The sequence below is a fragment of the Kryptolebias marmoratus genome, linkage group LG16, assembly GCF_001649575.2.
Source record: "Kryptolebias marmoratus isolate JLee-2015 linkage group LG16, ASM164957v2, whole genome shotgun sequence".
Lineage (NCBI taxonomy): Eukaryota > Metazoa > Chordata > Actinopteri > Cyprinodontiformes > Rivulidae > Kryptolebias > Kryptolebias marmoratus.
The window spans coordinates 1,254,485-1,274,975 of NC_051445.1; the positions used below are offsets into that span (position 1 = coordinate 1,254,485).

Below are 20,491 nucleotides of genomic sequence, written 5' to 3' on the forward strand. Positions count from 1 at the left end.
TAATCTAAGCCCCAACAGATCACATATGATCTTTGTTACATCTTTAGAATTAACTGCTGGAGTCAATTCTGTTTGTCTGTTAGCAAAATATCTCATGAACCACTGGACGGATTTTGATGAAACTCTCAGAATGTAATCATTGGATGTACCTCTACAACTGATTAACTATTGGAGCCAATCAAATTCAAGATGGCCACCACAACTAATCAACATTAGCCAACACAAAAATGTCTATAATTCAGTCATTTTTACAGACATGGAGCTAAGATTTCACAATATTAGTCAGTTTTAATCAAGCTAAACATTGTATTTTCAGTTTGGGGTCAGGGTTGGGTTCCTTCATAATTGTCCTTTTACTTTGAAGCTGAGGCTTTTATTCTTTTAACCGGGCCACACCTGGAGCTGAAACATGCGCTCAGATGCCACCTGGATCTGTTACACGTCACATCATCTGCAAAAAGCTAAAGGCTTACTTTGTTTTTGCTTCTACAGCAACATTTGTTTCACTTTTTAAGACCCGACCCAACTTATACGCCAGCGTTAACAGATCACACAAGACCTTAGTTTAAAGCGTTGGCGTGCAAAGTGGCGGGCGATATGCATTCCTTCAGGTAATACTGATTTCATTGAGTTCGTTTTTTTGGTTTTTAGGGAAAAATTGTTCAGAAAGAGTGAGTCAAGTCTATACTGAATCCTAATAACCAAGAACAGCATCACAAAGATCTTCTGTTTCTTTTTCAGAACCAGAAAAGTTACTTTCTATTAATATAATTATAAAGTAACTAACACAAATCACATGTCCTTATTCTAACCTACCTACAGCACAGATCTGTTTTTCTCTGACATGTCGGTTTTAAATGTTAGAAAACATCAGGAGTGAAAGCAGCAGCCTCCGTCATGTTTGAGTCAGACTCTTCCTGAAGCCAACAAAGATCTGATCTGCAGAAATATTCAACATTTTCTCTAATGTAAAAATACTAAACAGGGTAACGTCTAACAGGATTAGTTTTATGTGCAAGCATAAACTGAGGTTAGTTTTAATGGTTTGATAAATACCTGCATGAAAACTCAAAGCTTCACATGAAAATAAAGATTCCTCAAAGAAAGACTGAAATAAGCAGCATTTCTTCTCATTACTTTGATGGTTGAGCTGTAAATAAAGTGCCAGGATGTGTGACTTTTAGCTGGTATCTTATTTATTTAACACATTTGAAATAAAGCACAGGTGAATAATCTTAACTGCAGGGTTCAGACAAAATCTTACAAAAGTTTCCACACATTTATCATCATCATCCTCCTGAAAAAAGAATGAACTGAGACCGACTCGTTTCTCATCAGATTAACAGATGACATCCTCCCGACAATTTTACTTTTAAAAGTACACACGTCCTGAGACATGATGTGTTGTGTACTCATTGAAGAATCAGGGCTACAGTAGTCCATGAAAAACCTGGATCAGGTGATTTCTGTTTTCATCCCAGGCAGACAGAAGCACGTCGAGCTCCGGTCGTTTCTTTACGACGATGCTGCTACCTGAGTCAGTGGTTCCTCCAGGTACTCTACCAGTGCCTCTGCCTGCAAACACACACACACACACGGTTACTCTCATGAACTTTAACTCAAACTAGTCAACATTAAAGTCAAACAGAACGGTTGAACTCAGAGCAACTGAGGAGGAAAATCATGAACATGAACCTTTGTGTAGAAACTTACAAAAGGAAGCAGCACCTTTAGTCGTATACCTGTTTATAGTTTAGCAACATGTGCATGAACTTTCTGCGGCAGAATGACAAAGAAAACCAAGCAGATCAGAGCTCAGAATACATTATTATAAATGTGCCGTTTATAATCTGTGTACACAGCTTCCCATCATCCCTGCAGCAGAACGAGCCCAATGTGACGTGTTGAAAATTCAGCGATCAGCTTCACAGTTCAGGTGATAGTTTCGTGACCTACAGTGCGGTCGTTCCTAAAATCCACGGGAAAATTCACATCATTTAACATATTAAAAGGCAAAAACACTGTAAATGCAGAAATGTGAGTTGGGTTCACAGATTCAAAGGCATTAAAATATGGCCTCGTAGAAACATACAGATAGTGTTTTATAAGAATATAAAAAATACAAATAAAGGCCTGCCTCTGATAGTTTCAGTACATAAAGACTGGTTTTGTCTTTTAAGACTTTATTCTGCAGCTCGGTGCTTTATTTGTGTCAGTCAGCTCTGCATCAAATATCAGTTTCTTCTACAGAACTTATTTCTTTGTCCTAACACTGGTACGTCCAAACATTTATTAAATATGTTTTTAAAGGAGCCAAGTAGATTTTGGGGCACCATACAAACTTTTTTTAGGAGGAAAGATGGTAAAATTGGCTCTTTTAAACCTAAAGGTTGCAGATCCCTGTTCTGAGTAAGAGTTTTTTCTTCATCTTCTACTGCTTATCTGTGGTCGGATCACAGGGGTACCAGGTCCAGGAGAGAAACCCAGACCTCCCGAGGCCTTCACAAGCCAGAGAGGGTCCAGACTCCCTGAAGGGAGTTCTGGGTCTGCCCCGAGGTCTCTGCCCAGTAAGACATGCCCGAAAACCTCCAAAGGTAGGCATCGAGGAGGCGTCCGAATCAGATGCCTGAACCACCTCAGCTGACTCCTTTCAATGAGGAGGAGCAGCGGCTCTGCTCCGAGCTCCTCACCTCCTCTCTAAGGCTGAGCCCGGCCGCCCTACAGAGCAGCTTGGATCCAGGATCTCCTTCTTTTGGTCATGATCCAAACCTCCTGACCACAGGTGAGGGTTGGAACATAGATCGACCAGGAAATCCAGAGGTCTGCCTTTTGGATCCACTCTTTCTTTACTGACAGACCGAAGTTATGCCCCAAATCTCTCCTTCCATCACTCGTGAAGAAGACGCCCAGATCCTTGACCTCCTCCACCTGAGGCAAAGACTCATTCCACTTCTTTCTGGTTGACAACCATGTCCTCAGATGTTTTGTTAAAAAGAAAGCCAAATCAAAGGTAAATTCTGACTGTAAGGTTTTCACTTTTCAGCAACTCCAATAAATGTCTAAATATGGTGTTTCTTTAGAACTTGATCTTTAATTATAAAAACAGGCCTTTTCTAGCATCAGAACAGTAACAGACACGGGTTTTGTCATAAAATATGTGAAGTAAAAACTAAAAATGTGATGCATGAGAAAGTAAGCTGCAGAATTCACCTTGGCTTTAAGCATCCCGAAGCCCACGGTCTCTTTGGCGTACATACACAGCAGCAGGTTGGCGACCCGGGTGATGGCCACTCTTCCCTCCTAAGAAATAAATATTAGTTTAAAACACTGAAGTCTAAGGTTTTTGTTTATCTCAGAGCTGTGCCTCTCACCATACAGTCCATGAGGATGAATTTCAGCTTGTCTTCGTTGAAGGCTTGGTGGCCGTTCTTGTCGTAGGCCGCCCAGATGTTGCTGGCGATGGCGGCTGTCACTCGAGCGTCCGTGTCTCCATACCCAGAGTACGCCAGGAGGGAACCTTCATTATTCAGCAGGCTGGAGAAAAACAATGAAATGGAACATCTAATTACTCTACAGAAAGCTGGCTAAAATCTGGACACTTATGTTTGTTTGCTAGTTACTAATTGCTCTAAAATGAAGCTATTAAAGTCAGAACTGACTTAGATTCAGTTCACAGAAACTAGATAAACTGATTAAATTCACAAAAAGCTTGATTTAATAACTACATCTAAATTATATTCTTAGTTGTAAAATACTGGCAGCTAAACGGATAATAAATAATTGTTTAACTTTTAATAAAGATGTCTAAAAGTCACAGTTTTCCTGATCAGATGCGAGGATTCTGCTTTTCTTTAAGCCAAATAATAAATGATTTTATTTTATTTATTTTGCATTTTACATTTTGTTTGCTGGTACTCATTAAAACAAACGAACAAATAAATGTAAATAAAAAAATAAAAGAACAGCCAAAGTGCCTTTGAGCAGGTTAGCATCCTGTTAGCTCGATGCTAACTCCCGGACTTACAGAGTGCTCTCAGGTTAGCATCCTGTTAGCTCGATGCTAACTCCCGGACTTACAGAGTGCTCTGGACGCCATTTGTGTTCGCCTGGCTGAGAACCTGCGTCAAAGCTTTCGGTCGCAACATCGCTGTCCTCCTCTCCAACTTATCAAAAAACAGGAAAAAATACTCAAAATACTTCAATAAAGACCTTTAAAATGCAGTAAAGTACCGCAGAAGGCAGAACCCAGTCAGCTGACTGTGTTGTTCTTCCGGTTTCCTTCGCAATGCAAGCTGGGATATGTAGTCAAAACAAAGAATTACGTTTTTCCGGGTTATTTGTTTCTTTTTTTGTGTTTTATAAATATACTTTGCATAATTATTCTGTAATATATATATAGTTATGAGTAAAATTAAAAAGTATTTTTTACTTGAGCACTTTTATTGTCTGAAAAACTTTGACACGCAGCTGCTCCACTTATTTTAGTAACTCTGCCATCATCTTTTATAATAGGGTCTCTTATCTTTATGGTTACCTGAGCAAACAGCGAAGGTCTCTTATTTCTTCCTGGTGGGAGGAGATCTTTCTGGGAACAGGTAGGCTGAAGCAGAAGTACAACCTGCCTGCTTTTTGACAGGTGAATTCTTGTTGTTCAAGCTCCTGTAACACGTAAGTGTGTTTCTATTTTAGGTTTAGTTTTTAGGTTTGTAATTAAACTTAAATAAAATATCTTTATCAAACTTTGGAAAAATCTTTAGCTGCTTTATATTTTCTTTGAAGGAGACAGACTTCTTTAAAAATCTTAGTGCTGTCAAATTTGTTTTGTGTGAGTTTTAACTTTGTTTTGCTCATTTTGAGTAATTGTCCATTGGGTACAAGGTGCAAGAGGTAAAGTACACCTAGGGAAAGGGATTGCCTTAATCTGATTCAGAAAATTAGAATTTTGTGTATGTTTTCTTTTCTGTTTCAGCCTCCAGGAGCGAGCAGGATGTCTGTGACTGTGACAAAAAACGATGGGGTCACCGTGCTCACGATGAGCTCTGACCCTGAAAATATTTGGCCTCCTCTGTGTCAGATCATCAGTAACCTTTGCTACAGCCCCAAGTGCTGCTCCGTGTCCGGGCAGCTCAGGAAAGCCCAGAGAACGTCTCTGTCGGTACTCGGGGTGAGCTAAAAATATTTATTCCTTTGTATTCATTTTGTTAATTGAGTGGTTTTCCTTTTCTGGCTCAGTTCTGATCAACTTAACCTTTCAGTGTAAATGTTGTAATTCACGTGTCTGACCCTTCCTGGAGCTTCAAGTCTTCATCATTTAACAGCATTAAAAATAAGAGAATATTTTGTCTTACCTTTCACAGGCGATACAGATCATGATCGGACTGCTCAATATTGGCCTGGGATTAATCCTCCTTTCGAGGTCAGATTATCCGTGGGATTTTGTGATGACAGGCTTTCCATTTTGGTCAGGAGCACTGGTAAGTAAGTTTGTTGATCTCCAGGTACCCCAGTACAGAGGTCCGGACTGGCCCTTCATTTAAAGGGTCTGAGTTTTAAGATTCTCCAGACCGCTTAGGCCGGAACCAGGGTGGATTTATCCGAACTTCCTAACCTCCTACTTCCTGGAGCTTCAGCTAATGTCCACTGAGTGACATACAAGTCTACAACTTCTGTTAGCTGCGCCCGTTATCGAAGGCTCACCCGTAAATTATCGTGCACTTGTTATGGTGTTTATTAGTTTAGTAATCTGGGCGTTATGTCCTTTGCCAGGACAACCTGTAAGAATGTTCTTGATGTTTCGAGCACCACACACATCTCTTTGGGATCTCTGTGGCGATCAAGAGCTAACAAAAAGAATGATGACATTATTAAAGCATATGTGAAAGAAAATAATAAGTAAATGAGAGAATGGGCAAATATATCTACATCAACATGATAAATAATCATTGAATCAGTGTGTCCCTAGATCTTTATAAAACAGTTGAGCCGAGGCAGAAATTGATGAAACAATGATGACGGAACCTGAGCAAAGCTTTCCTCTTCCTTCTTCGTGTCGACGGTGGATACGAGTCTTTTCAGTTTCTGCTGTTTAATCCGATGTTGTAATCTTCAGGTGAAAATAGTTGCTTTTCATTAGTAAAATAGAATTCATAATTCTATTATTTATTTTTCCCAAGGTTTTTTTTTATTGAGTTTACAGAGCCAAACATTACGTCTGCAGAGCGTCTACAATTTTATTACCTAGTTGATTGCATCCCATAAAGCAGAGCTCTGGATACACAACATGAGATGTCATAAAATCTGTATCACTGAGCTAAAACACACCAACCCCCACCAAACAGCAGAGTTTCACGTGAACGTTCACATTTCAGAGTATAGGGACCGAAAGCCTGATGTAGATAAGCTTTAAATGGAAATTCAGGTTGGAACTGAGAAATTTGTTGAACAAGTTAAACAAGTTAAAAGTAGCAAAAGGTGAGCTAAATGCTAAAAGTAGCAAAAGGCTATTGAAAAGCTAAAATTAGCAAAACATCAGAGAAAAGCCAAAAGAAGAATAAAAAGACAAAAATAGAACCAATATGTTGATTTTAAAGAGAATCGTGCTTTTGAAGGATTAGGAGAGATCTCAATGTATTTTAAGAAGATATTTTTTGTAAATGAAGGTAAATATTTTTTAAACTACGCTGGCGGCTGCATCAGGAAGGGCGTCCGGCGTTAAACAGCAGCCAAATTTTTCACCTGAGTTTGTTTGCTGAGATGACCCCTGCAGAAGGGAGCAGCTGGAAGAAAAACAACATTTTAGAAGTGTAAAAGTTAAAAAAAAACAAAAGTGACAGCATCTCCTGAATGAGCTGAACGTTTTGACATATGAACGGTTGAAAGAGCAGAAAGTATGCAGCATTAGTTAAATTGTAAATAGTGTAAAAATAAAGAACAATGAAGAGAAACAGTAAAACTATAAAACCAGACTCACTGAGCACCAACTCTCTTTCTGACAGTTGCTCTAAACCAGGGGGGTCAAACCCAATGATGCAAGGGGGCCAAAATTAAATATTTGGTCTGAGCCAAGGGCCAATCACGATCAATATTTATTAAAAATTACATAAATTAACCTTGGTTTTAGATGTATTATGTCAAATCATTCATACAGAAATATCAATGACCTTTTCCCAGTTACAGATTAGACAGAATTTAGAGCAAACAAACTTTAATGAACACATAAATAGATCAAACTTCAAGAAGCTCATCATTAGCAGTCATTTTTTACGCCTCACTCAGCTTTTAAATGAATTTTTTAACATTAAAACAGTTTTTCAACAAGAACCTGATCATACAGAAATTAAAACTATATATTGTTGGCTTCTAAGTCACTGTGAAGAGAAAACTTCACTAATTAGGCTCAGTTTTTTTAAGCAAAATAAGAATTAAAGACTCGATCTGTCCCAGATTAGAGGGCCGGATGAAACGTTACAGAGGGCCGGATCTGGCCCGCGGACCTTGAGTTTGACACGTGTGGTCTAAAGAGTCTCAAAATTAAAGCAAACTGTCTTGAAATGAGCTCCATCATTTTCGTGTTTGCTCATCGGCTCCTTGTGAACGAATAAAACGACCCACTGTGGATTCATGCAGTTACCTCTCACTGATGTGATCATCCTTTCATGAACGGTGACTTTTTTTCAGCATGACTGGTGGATTTCAATATTTGTGTTTCCAGCTTGTTTTGTGTTTGTAGCTGAGGTCTCTCCAGGAAGATTGTATTTCCTGCTGTACAGTATCTATTTACCTTACCTTACTTAGACCTTTTTTAACATCTAACCCTGGCCTTGTTGTTTTTATTAAATGCTTGAGTCAAACAGCAACTAAATGTCAAAACAATAGTATTTCAAAGTATAAGACCTGTGCCATCAATGAGCTCTTTTTTTACATGCTAGATGTGATGCAACAAAAGCACAAGAACTGTGAATTAAAAAATAAATAAGTTTCATGGCCATCCATCCATTTTTTTTACTAGAAGCAACAGTTCCAGTAGGGCGACCCAGACATCCGTCCTCCTCCAGAAATCACTCATGAACTTCACATGTGGAAAGAAAACATGATTTCACCTGTCAAAACATGCTGAATTCACATGTTTTGCACATGATTTTGTAACATTTTGGGGGCAGATGGTTTGCTATATAGGAACTGTAAATTTACGTGGTTTTATGAGTTCTGGGTCGGCCCAAAACCAGCAGCAGGCTCATGTTTTCACCTACTGCTGTTAAAATACTGCTCAGGAAATCAGATATTGTATATATATTGTCATTTTTTATGTTTTTGTTTGGTTGAGAAACTTAAATTTTAATTATTGTTTTTCTTTTGTTTAGTTCATTGTGTTTGGAGTCATGTGCATTTTGACTGAGAAGTTCCCAAGTCTCTGTCTGGTGAGTGAACAACAATCAATTTGTCAGAACCTTTTCAAATTCAAGTTTTAAGGGAAAAAAAGGATTTTCCATGTAAAAGAATTGTAAATCAATACAATTACCCAACACAAAAAATGAGTCACAAACATCTCTTATTTTTTACTGCTCAGTAATTCCTTCTGAGTTTGAAAACAAAAGGTTTGGGTCACATAAATAATCCTAAATCTTTCTTTGTGTATTTACAAAAAAGAACAAGGAAAGTTTTATATTCGTGCATATAGACTGTTTCTCAAATCAGAAATTAGGATTTGACCATTATGCTCATTTAAACATGTTACTAAATATTACTATGTAAGGTTGATGAAATCACTAGTAGTTGACATTATAACATTCCTAACAGGACAGCTAGGAATGCTAACATTTTATTATTTGCTTAAATACTTAAAAAAAGAAATTAAAGGTCTAGCATTTCTCCAAGGAATGCATATCACCCTTCATCTTTAAAAGTTTAAACTAAGACTACTTTGAGTTGTAGTTTTTATTTTTAATTAAATGTCGCAAATAATATTATAACGTATATAATAACGTGCGATCTCACAGAATACTGCAGAATCCTGCACAGTTTCTTAACACTTGGCCTGTTTTGGAATGATTCTCAAAAAAACTTTTAACTCAGATTAACTGAGTTAAAGCCATGTCTGTGTTTTCTAAGGTCAGTTAGCTGTGGCGGCCATTTTGAATCAAGTTCAATCCAAAAGTCAGTCAGTTGTTGATCCAATGATTAATGTCTGAGAGTTTTATTAAAGTATTTAAAGCAACAAGTCCCATGTGGTTTATGAGATATTTTGCTAACAGACAGAAAAACAGACTAATGCAAAAGCAACAACATTATCACCCACCTTTCATCTTTGGCAGTGGGTGATAAATGGGGAGTTTTGCTTGTATTTTTACATTTTATAATTATGAAAGAGACACTATGAGATTATTTTTCCTAATTTTGGTTCCTGTTTCATTCATGGGTTGAACATAATTTTGTTTGAGTTCAATAATTGTGGAATAAATTTTGACATTTGTACACTGAAAGGAAAAAGTAAATAAAGTGAAATTAAATAAAAAACACTTTGAGATGACTGTTTTTGTTAATAGAACGTATACTGAAGTGAATATCGAGGGTAAATTGATTGTTTTATTTGTAGCAGTTTGAACATAAAGTGAGCGTTTCTGTGTTTTTAGATCATCCTCAATGTGACCCTGAACCTGGCTGGTGTTGCTTTTGCCATTACGGCCATGGTGCTCTACATCATCCACGTAGCCGACTTGGTGTTGGTTTGGTGGCGGTCCTGCGAGGACTACCCCTACTGGTACCCTGAACGTACAACCAGACTTCCATCTCCTTATGAGGCTCGCCTGTCGGAGAACTGCATCGTGGGCAAAAAAACGCTTTTGGTGAGTGCAGAAAAGATCTTTTTTTTTGGTTTGTTTGTGTAAAGTTGATAGTTGGACTATAACTGTGTGACTGATCGCACCATGAGGGAAGAAGGCCAACTTAGACCTGGATAGACCCTTAATGTGGATCATCAATGACTCACTAAAGCCTCTGCAGTTATTTCACTGTTGAAGTTTGATCAAATATGTGTAGTTTAACATATTTGATTTATTTAAAAAAAAAAGTTTTTAGTTACAAATAACAGCTTTAGCTATTAGGTAATTTTGCCTTTAATTTTAATTTATCCTCTGTGTTTGATCATCTCTTTTTCTGGTTTGATGATTTTAATGTTTTTGACTAATCAAGTCTTTGTTTTAATTGTGTTATGGTTTTATTTTACAGCAATTTGGTCAACTTTGATTGTTTTAAATATCCTCTACAGTTTGAATTGATAGTATTTATGAGTTTAAATGTTTCTCATCAGACACTCCTGAGAGGCATCAACAGTGTTCTGATCGTCTTGTCGGTCCTGGAGCTCTGTGTTGTCATCAGCACCGTCGTCATTGGGATCAAGGAGCTGAAGAGCTCCAAGAAGAAAGAAAACCAGGTGAAGTTAACAAAATTACACCTGTTAGTCACCCAGTGCACATCGTGTGTGTGCACATCGTATATGATTGTTTTAGGGTGTAAGAGCAGCTAAAATCGCAGGACTTGTAAGGACATTAAAACATTGGCGAGCTGTGCAGTAGGAGTGGGTTACATCATGGGGTCTGAGCCCTTCTTGTTTGCAGTGATGGACAGGTTGACAGATGTGGTCAGGCTGTTGTCCTAATAGACTATGATGTTTGCAGATGACATCTGTAGTGAGAGTAGGGAGCAAGTTTACAAGTTTACAAAAACTTTGTGACCCTCTGTCAGCTGGCATGTGTTTGTTTACCTACAGTAACATGGAATTTTGATGTATTTATATGTATTTACGCTGAGATTTCTTGGGTAAAGGATGTTAGCATTTAGACTACAGTTGGAAAAAAGGTAAACTTCCTGGTCCAGAGGAAGTTTTGATAAAGCCGTGTGTTTGGATGCTGAGCTCCACCGCCCTGCTTGATCCCTCAGATGTTTCCTGACACTTGTGTCACTCGTTTCTATTTTCTCTTTTTTGCATTTAGCTTCAGATTCACTCTTATACTCCCATTTAAACATCTCCCTCTGGATATCTTGTCTGATTCCAGCATATTTGGTTACTTACACAGACTATGGCCAGCCTAATGTAGGTCAGTCTCGTGACTCAAGCTTCCATGTGGTTCTTGGTGGATTCTGCTGAATGCTTCGTTTCCACTGAGTGCAGACCCACATTCCAGAATTCTGTATAAATACATGTAGAAAACTATGGGAGTAAACTCTTTAAAGCTGCATCATTTAATACAGTTTAGGATAATCTGGGGTCAGCCATTCAAAGCAACAGGCAGAACACAAGAGAGGTGAAGAAGAGGTGAAGAAGAGGGGGCGGTCAGGGTGGAGTGGATGAAGACGAGTGTTGGGGTGGGGGTGGGGAGGATGATGTATGGTTTGGAGGTGGTGGCATGGACAAAGACTTGTTTTCTGATTTTCTAATGTGACGTTTCTTTCACTTTCTTTAAAGAGTCCTGATGAGCCAGAATACTGCAAACTCCAGCCAGAGAAGATCGTCGTTTCTGCAGCCTAAAGCCAAACAAAAACATGGTAGAAACATGAACGCCACTTAAAGGCTGATGCGTCTTAACGTAGGTTTCAATGTTCAGGTTGGTGAATCAGTGCTGATTCTTGTTGACAGAAATTCAGATTTAACTCTCATCCATGGAAACAGGACCTGCAGTTAAACACTTTTACAGTTATTGTAAAACTGCTATTGTGTGCTGTAGTGTTAATAATTTACTTCAATTACAATCAAACCTAAAAACAAAATGCATGCCTCATCCTTTTCTGTCCATGTTGGTCTGTTGGTGTTTAACAAATGTTTTTTAATGATTTTCTTTTTTATTATTAAAATGATTTAAAATCATTACATTTGAATTTAACAAAGAATCATGATCTATGATGTAATGTTGAATAAAAGGATTTTTACTGGTCATTTTATGAAATGAAGCCATGTTAAAAATAATAAAAGCACAAACCTATCGCCGTATTTAACAGTTTGCATGTTCTCCTCGTGTTTGTGTGGGTTTACATCGAGTGCTCCGGTTTCCTCCCAAAGCTAAAAACATGTTAGGTTGCCTTCAGGCCTCCCTGGAAAAATAGATCTGTAATCTCAATGGGACTTGCCTGGTTAAATAAAGATTAATAAATAAAAAATATAAATAAAATCATCTGCTCAGTTCAACAAGTGGCATCCAGGTCGGATGGAAACAGCACCACTTAGTGGCCAAAAGTGATGCAACATCTTTGGGAGAAATCCCAAAACAAATCAGAATATCTTTACTGACAGATAGGAATAAAAAAAAGTGATATTGTTATTCAGTATTAATTATATGCATTAAAAATATCTCCTTTAATAAAGAAGAGAATACCTGCTGAATGCCAGCAGTCACACTGCATTTTCACAGAAAATACAATTTTTCTGGTTTGTGAAATAGTTTTAGAAATAATGGTATCTTAAATGGCTGACATTGAATTTATTCTAATGAGAATGAAGAGGATTTTACCAAAGAAGTGATGAAGATGTTGATCGGAAGAAGAACCACATCGGATCCAGACGGAACAGAAGGTGGGACTCCGAGACTTCGCAACAAATATCCATGTTTTCAAAGTGGAGGACTAAATTCAGATAAAGGATAACTGATTTAGTTTTGCACAAAAACTACAGAAACTAAGAGCTCTGATTCATTTTTCCTGTTGTTTTCTGAGAACAAAACTCAAACTGCTGGCAGTGTTTGATCCAACTGACGTAAAACCAGTCGTTAAAACTGAAAGGGACTATTTGAATGAACTCTTATAATAAAATATGCAACAAACTGAAGTTTGGATGCCTTTATCACCTGCTGCTTAAAGGGAAAAGCAGTGGATGTTTGGCCTGTGTGTGTATGTTCATGTCTGTGTGTTCAGTTCGACAGATATTGAGCTAACATTTGTTGTGGTAGTAGCTGAGAGTTATCCCCAACAAATACTCTAAGCAACAACTCCGTCATAAGATGGTCTTAGTCTAAAAGGAATGCTCGGCCTTTAATGTTGTTAATATTTAAATATTTGATCCTGTTGTATGAAAGCAAACAGAAAGTCCAGTAACGCCACATCACCTCTTTTATTTTAGACTTTAGATTAGAACAATCATTAGAAAAAGCAGATTAGAACAATCAAAGTGAATCACTGTTAGGAATAATTAGAAAGATGCAGAAGTTTGAAAACAATCTGAACATATGTAATTAAATGATTATTGTTGCAGTGGAATAAATGTGCAGGATTTCATGTTTTCAGCCTGCAGAGTCGGTGGAGACTTCCTCCAGGGGTTTGTAACAGGCCACGTCCTGCAGGACACAACAACATTGTTTACACAAACAAACATCTGTGGTTAAAGATCTCTCTGGAATCCATCTTATTCTTTCAGAATGATGGCTGTAGAAGTTTCAGACCCTAAAAGTCTGAAAAAAAGAGGTTAGAGTATTTCTACTTGAACAAAAAGGCAGTCTTGAGTTATTTTCTTGGGAATTGAAATGTAAAAAACATCCTTACAATCATCTCTTAAATTCTAACAAAACAGACGGTTTCAATTTGACACAAAAGGAATAATATTAAAACACTATTTTGAAGTCAATATTTACTGCATAAATAAAAGACTTAGCAAATATGTTTGTCCATATTTTACCATGTTTGGTTTCTTCTCAGAGTTCTTCAGAGCCTTGATTCCCAAGATGGCAGCGCTGATGACGACGCAGAACTCCAGGACGGACAAAACAATCAGCATGCCGTTGATGCCTTTCAGGAGCATCTGCAGGACACAAACAACTCTTCCTCAAAACAGCCAGTTAACAACAAACATCTATACATGCTAAAAGATAAACCAGCTCTGAAAGGAACATGGAAGGGAAGCTTTTAAAACCATTTCTGTTAAACAACTGGAGAGATTTGAAAGCTGGAAGAGTTATTTCTGATTCTCACCCCAGACAAAGACGTGGTACAGTCGTCACTGTCCGGAGAGGTATATGAAAGGTAGTACGGTCCGCAGTTCCAGTTCAGTTCCACAAGACTTATTATGTAAAAACTGAAGACTGTAATGGCAAAAGCTGCTCCAGCCAGGTTCAGAATCACATTCAGGATGACCTGAAACAGAAGAATGATCACTTTATCTACAAAAAACAAAACATCACAGGAAGTAATCGCAATATAATCCAATCTAGTTCACATTTTACTCCTGTTACTCTCTGCAGAAAACAGATGGGACAGACTGGTACATTTACCAGTTAAATGTTCCTTTAGATTATTCATTCTGGACTACTAAAACATGACAGTTACAGAAGTTTGCATGTTATAAAGTTTAACTCACCAGACACTGACTTGGGAACTTCTCAGACAAAATGCACATGATGCCAAAAAAAATGAACTAGAAAAAAAAAAAAAAAACATAAATTTTCTCTCCTTGACAAACACTAAATAATCAATTTCCACATTTTTCATTAAAGTGAACAGATAATCTAGAACGACAAGGTTGTTACCAAGTGACCCATTTTGGGTTTAAAAGGCTCAGTTGGAAACAAACTTTACTAAGTTTAATGTCTTTTTCATGTCAAACAATCAGATTTACTGAGCTGCCTCCTTTATGATGCTCCAGAGATATTTTAATGTCAAAATCCAACCTTTAAAGATCCATTTATTTGGAATTTACTCGGTAAAGCACTTTACAGAACCTGGAGAGGTTAGAAGGTGCTACATAGATTTGGTTTTTCAATCAAGGATGCCCAAACGAAGTGTAGGGCGGCAAACTAATTTTATAATATTTTAGGACCCCTTTAGAGTCTTCTCTGAGGACTTTAAAAGCGCTGACAGTTTGCCATTAAATTTAACAATCTTTAATCCAGGATCAACTTGTTTACCAGTGCTCCCATCCAATAAGGAAACCCAAGGACTGTGAAAAGATATCAAGCACCAGAACCACTCAGATGGAGGATGACACCAAGGCTGATATTGAGCAGCCCAATCATGATCTGCAGAGCCTATGGAAGAGAGAAAACACCTATGTGGTAAAAATTCAGTTATACTGGACAGTTTTGTCTCTGTGTTATAGATCTTAGTTTATGAAGAGAAGAAGGACAAACAGCTTCTAAAATTAAACAACAAATTGGCTTAAAGGAACATCCACAGTAAATGTGACACAACAATAGGTTTTTAGTTCAAACTTAAAAAGAAAAAGATTTAAACAGATCTTGGAGACAAAATAAGCAATAAATAAACAACACCGGCATATTTTGAAAGAAATGATGACTGTAGCTCACCCCAAGAACAGACATGGAGGTTTTCTGGACTCTCCTCAGGTTCTCAGACACTGAGCAGCATCCCGGGCTGCAGCAAAGGCTGTTGAGGATCTGACACAAAGGAGGCCAACGACTGCTGGGGTCAGAGGTCACAGTGAACACAGTGACCCCATCAGCTCTGATCACAGTCACAGTCATCCTTCCTGCTCCTGGAAGCAGACAGCAGAGGGCATAAACAGTTAAATTAGCTTCTGTCTACCAAACCTCCAACTGTGTGCTGAACCTGAACGGATGCAGAGGTGGAGCCACAGAGAAATAAATCTTCCTTCATGATCACAGGACGTTACAGATGAGTGCAAGTTCAAATCTGTGCTGCTTCAAACATGACTTACAGAGGTACTGAGGCTGTTTGAACAAACTGAATCAAAGACAACTGGACTTCTTTCACTTCACATCCAAAGAATGTTATCTGTGTGGAGTTCCAAGCTTACAAACTGCGTGGGGTTGAACTCACACGCAAATCACAGTAACTTCCCTCCTTCCTGAGAGTTGTTAATCTGGTCACATGCACAAAGGTGTGAACTGTTTGTTTTAGTGTTTACTTTCCAAAGTAGCAACCACAACTTTAGAGGAATGAGTTAATAAGTGAATAACCACACTGCCTTTGTGTGTGTGTATCTGGTTTCTGTTACCCTTTTAGTATATTTTCTGGTATAATACCATGGCAGGAACATGGACATTAACAAAGATAATTGTAATGTCTCTGTTTCTTCTCATTCACAATTGTAGCCAGAATGTCCATGTTGTATTTTTGGCGCCAGAATAAAAAGAGACCCTCAACTCGAACGTCCCACCCACACACCGTCTAAACTCCCTAACATGCTGTCAATCACAGCGTACCATGACAGTTTTATTTAAGCATCAAATATCTAATTATAATTAGACATATAGAAAAGAAAATGGATATCTGAACATACAGTCGTTAGGAAAGAGCTACATAATCCAACAAAAATCAACACATGAAAACAGTTATCTGAAGTGTGTCGGGAAACAAGCATTTAATCCTTTCAGAGGAATTTCACCTCACCACTTCGTTTCCCTCATCGGATATTTGATGTTGCAGAAAAGATGGACACACAAAGAAGTCTCAGACCAGAGGTTCAATCATTAGTCACACATTTATTAAACATGCAGCTGAATGGAGACAACAACTCACCAAACCCGGAGAACCTCGTCACACACGCCAAAAATCACGAGTTGTGTCTGGGGTCACTTTCTTTTTATACTATAACCCATCTCAAGACCAGAGTTTCTGCACACAAACAGCTGCAGCAGCTTGTTTTTCCGCCTCACCCCACAGACACAGCTTTTCGTTTGTGATTCTGGGGCAGAATCACAAAAGTTTTATTTTATCATAAGCTAAGCATAACATCATTTTAGCAATCAAAGTTTGATTATACTTCACAAATGTACTTTTATTTTTTAGTCAGGAAAATGTTCCATTTGTTTTAATGGAGGGGCGGGGCTTAAAAGTTGTTTTTTTGAGCCAGCCACTATGGGGTGCATGTCCTTCGTTGGCTTCAACTTTTGGTACTGGTCACGGTTGGGTTAGGGTAAGGCTACCGAAATGACTGGAAGTCAACCACTGTCCTAATAATGATAGAAAAACAAGTGTGTGTGTGTGTGTGTGTGTGTGTATGAGGAGCAACATGAATCTTAATTCTTTATTAGTTCGCACGTCTGGCTTCCATGCTGACTCACCTTCATCACATGACCTCCACTGTTTAACATTTATTATTCATGAACACCACAGTTTAGATTTCACGGAACTTGCTTCATTTCCTTGTCTGTTTTTTTCCTGTAGATTTTTATAATAAACAATGAACTGAATCCTTTCAGAAAAAGGAATCAGGTTCTTAAATGTGATGGTTTATGTTGATCAACAACATGTAATAAAAAACACACAGGCATAAAAAAGACTGTTCAATAGAAGAAGTAACGTGATTATAAATAAATCTTTTTTACCTTTTCTTTCCTATGAGAACACAAGAAGCAAACATCAGTCTCATTCAGCTCTGAGCTCAAACAGAAAAACATCCAACAAGTAAAAAGTATAAATAATCCTAAAGTTGTTTAGGTAGCAGAGAACTTACCTGACAGGTTCCCTCAGAGTCCGGAAGTTTGAGACGAGTTCAGATAACAGCAACAAATCAGAACCAACCCTTCCTGTCAAACATGGCTTCAAAATAAAAGCACAATTACCAAAAAAAGAAGAAACTCAATCAACAAAAAAGTTAGCATTAGCAGACATGGTTAATGTTTTAATGCATTATTATTTAAATATCAATCATGTCTTAATCTTACGCATTAATTGCAGTCAGTTCTGAGCTCAAACAGAAAAAAGATGAAACAAGTAAAAAGTCTAAATAATCAGGAAGGTGTTTTTAGAGCAGAGAAAGGTGCTTCGGGGTCCTGATGCTTCGTCTGACAGGATTATAATAAGAGTCTCAGCGTCACTCAGAAGGAAAAACAATAAGGAGGAAGTATTTTTATTTTATTTCAAGATTTCAAGAGCCGTGAAAGACAACATTGTGACTATTTTTATGTCAGTAATATTTACACTTTACTTTTGAAATAAAAAAACTTTCCCCGCCTTGTTTTCTTCTGAGCGGCTCTAATATTAGCACAAAAATGTTTTATCTCAAATATTATTAATAATGAAGAACTGAAAACTAAACACCCAACTCAAACAGCAGATGTCATCAGAATATTAAAGTTAATTCATTGTTAAATCATTTTATGCACTGTATCTGTTAATTTTAAACCATTAACACGAGTAAACTACAGTTTAGTTTTTTGTTAAATAACGATGCAGTGCTGTTAATCTGAGGTTCTGTGACATAAATCCAGATAAATCATAAATCAACAGAGGGTGTACTCACTTTTCAGCTCTACTATAACAGCTGTTCATGCTACAATATTGTTTAATAATCATATCAATTCTACATCCAGCTGTCCTTTCATGTATTATGCAGATGTGTGCTTCATGATGGGGCTCCACACATCTTTGTTCTTCATCTCCCCAACCAGAAATCTGATGCCCAGAACAGCGAAACGAATGCTGACAAACAGCAGCAGAACCGCCAGGATGATCAAAGTTTTGTCCATAGATGTGAGCAAATTCTGGGGGAAACAATGAAATCATAAATTTATTTTAAAATACGTATCTTACACTTATAATTTTGAACAGGGTCTTTTCCCCAAACTGCTGTTTTAGGTCATTTTAATTTAAAGTAAGTCACCTGATCGAACAGGGCCACGTTTCTGCAGCCGTCATCACGAGGCTCAGCATCGTTTGGGAGACGGTCACAAATCCAGAGCAGAGAAGCGTCTCCCAGGTCGATGACGTACAGCACGACGCCCGTAATGGAGAAGATCGCACCCACGATGTTCATGAACACCGTGAAGCCCATCTGAGAGGAAGGATTCAGTCCAATGAAAACTTAAATCCAGAGATTACAGGGGGTTAAATGTGCTTCAGCTGAGCTACGTTACATTTGATCCACTTCACAGAGCTGTGGGTTCGGTTTTAATAATATTAATGTTTTTTCTCACCAAGCATGAAGACGGGAAACGGCTGGCCAAAATGGACATGATTCCAGTTACAATAAACTGATGAAAAGACAGAAGACACTTTGTTAGTGGTAATAAAACACAAATGGAAACCAGGCAAAGAAAAAAACATATATATAAACTACTCAGTCTGACCCATCCTTTAATACTTTCTTCGTATGATCTGTGGGGTTTTTAAATTATGTTTTGGATTTTATATTTAACTCGATTGACTGATTGAGTCCATTCAGTAAAAATAATGCACATACACGCATAAATGGTCGACTAAATCTAAAATAGACTAAAAATACTTGGATGACACAATAAAATGAAAATATTTATTTTCATAGTGATCCAGTACTTGCATAGATGTATTTCTCCTCATTTTATTTTGTAGAATATTTTATCCAGTTTCATTTCCTGTCATGTGACAAGTCTGCCTTCGTGCACATATTTTTTCTGGCCTACTTTCTTTTAAGCTTTATGTGTTTGTATCCTGTTTGCAAAACAAATCTGAAAAACAGTGGCATTGATAACAGTACGCAGGCTCTTTGGTTTAAATTTACTATAAAACTTTTAAGAAACTAAAAAGAAAGTGATGCTTTACTGGTTTGAAAGCGTTTCATGATCTAAATACAGCCTTTTGAATAGACTTGCTTCTAAGTTTACTTAATTAAATGACATTAATGTACTCAAATCTTTAAACTTCAAAGTGTAAAACTGCCTTCTAAATGTATCTACAGCAGCTGATGAATAAAGGATTAAACAGAACATTTTTTTACCACTGCACCCAACCAGTAAGCAGCTCCCAGGCTGGTAAAATCTCCAGGTTGAGTGCTGGTTCTCCCGGGCCCGAGACCGATATTAAACAGACCCACCATGATCTGGATAGTCTGCAAACATAAAACAGGAAATCAGAGCCATCATCCCTGTCTGATGGTGTGAAAACAGAGCGGAAGGTAATATTTCCTCCGACTCCTCTCACCCCAATAGCTGCAGGTAAACAGGACTGGACCTCCTGTTGGTGTGAAGAACTGCAGCACAGACACTTCTTGATCTGGTACAGAGGTGGAAACATGCTGCTTCTGTCCACGACCAGAGATCCACCAGAGATCTGAGCCACGTCTTTCTTTTGGATGACAGCTAACAGATGTATCTGCACAGATCTGCCCTCACCTGGAGCCTGGGATGAATATTCTTCCCTCCCTTTGGTTCAGTGATGCAAAGGTCTTTTCTCTCTCTTTGAGCAGAGCTAGAAGCTCAGAAGTCAAACATTTTGTTTCCTACGTGGACGGTTTGTGTTTGCAGAGAACGAGTCACTGCAGGAATGTCCTAAAGTCTCAGCAGCAGCCAAAACAAACAGACTCAACAAATCTATCAAATTCAAATATGTTGATGCATCAGATCCGATTATTCAGTAACCTGGAAGCTTCTACTTCACTGGAATGTATCGTTTTAACTGCTTATAACTTTAGCAATAAACAGTTTCTTAGTTAAAGCTGTAAAAACAAAAAAAAAGCAATGAGATTAAAAGCAGCAGTTTGTAAAACGAGAGAAAAAAGCAAAACATTCTCTTTAAAGTTTACCAGACATGTAGCTTGTAGGATGTTTATTAAAAA

The 20,491-nt window shown here is 37.8% G+C and overlaps 3 protein-coding genes across 3 annotated transcripts; 1 reads left to right on the forward strand and 2 right to left on the reverse strand.

The window, feature by feature from the left end:
• Positions 1–1,172: 1,172 nt before the first annotated feature.
• On the reverse strand, positions 1,173–4,273 carry lamtor2 (late endosomal/lysosomal adaptor, MAPK and MTOR activator 2). The gene is made up of 4 exons (XM_017437921.2): positions 4,078–4,273; positions 3,372–3,534; positions 3,211–3,300; positions 1,173–1,575 (listed from the first exon to the last, which is right to left on the reverse strand). Exons 1-4 carry the CDS (start codon positions 4,143–4,145, stop codon positions 1,516–1,518), a joined length of 381 nt encoding a protein of 126 aa, XP_017293410.1. The 5' UTR covers positions 4,146–4,273; the 3' UTR covers positions 1,173–1,515.
• Positions 4,274–4,581: 308 nt separating this feature from the next.
• LOC108248888 (membrane-spanning 4-domains subfamily A member 8-like) lies at positions 4,582–11,993 on the forward strand. Its single transcript, XM_017437930.3, has 7 exons — positions 4,582–4,668; positions 4,970–5,164; positions 5,358–5,474; positions 8,361–8,417; positions 9,630–9,842; positions 10,307–10,429; positions 11,462–11,993. Exons 2-7 carry the CDS (start codon positions 4,988–4,990, stop codon positions 11,522–11,524), a joined length of 750 nt encoding a protein of 249 aa, XP_017293419.1. The 5' UTR covers positions 4,582–4,668; positions 4,970–4,987; the 3' UTR covers positions 11,525–11,993.
• A 1,084-nt stretch (positions 11,994–13,077) lies between these two features.
• LOC112451519 (membrane-spanning 4-domains subfamily A member 4D-like) lies at positions 13,078–20,358 on the reverse strand. Its single transcript, XM_037980217.1, is given in 8 exon segments — positions 13,078–13,319; positions 13,658–13,780; positions 13,951–14,112; positions 14,336–14,392; positions 14,883–15,002; positions 15,282–15,469; positions 17,414–18,443; positions 18,563–20,358. Coding segments are annotated over 6 exon segments (693 nt in total). The 5' UTR covers positions 15,459–15,469; positions 17,414–18,443; positions 18,563–20,358; the 3' UTR covers positions 13,078–13,265.
• Positions 20,359–20,491: the final 133 nt, after the last annotated feature.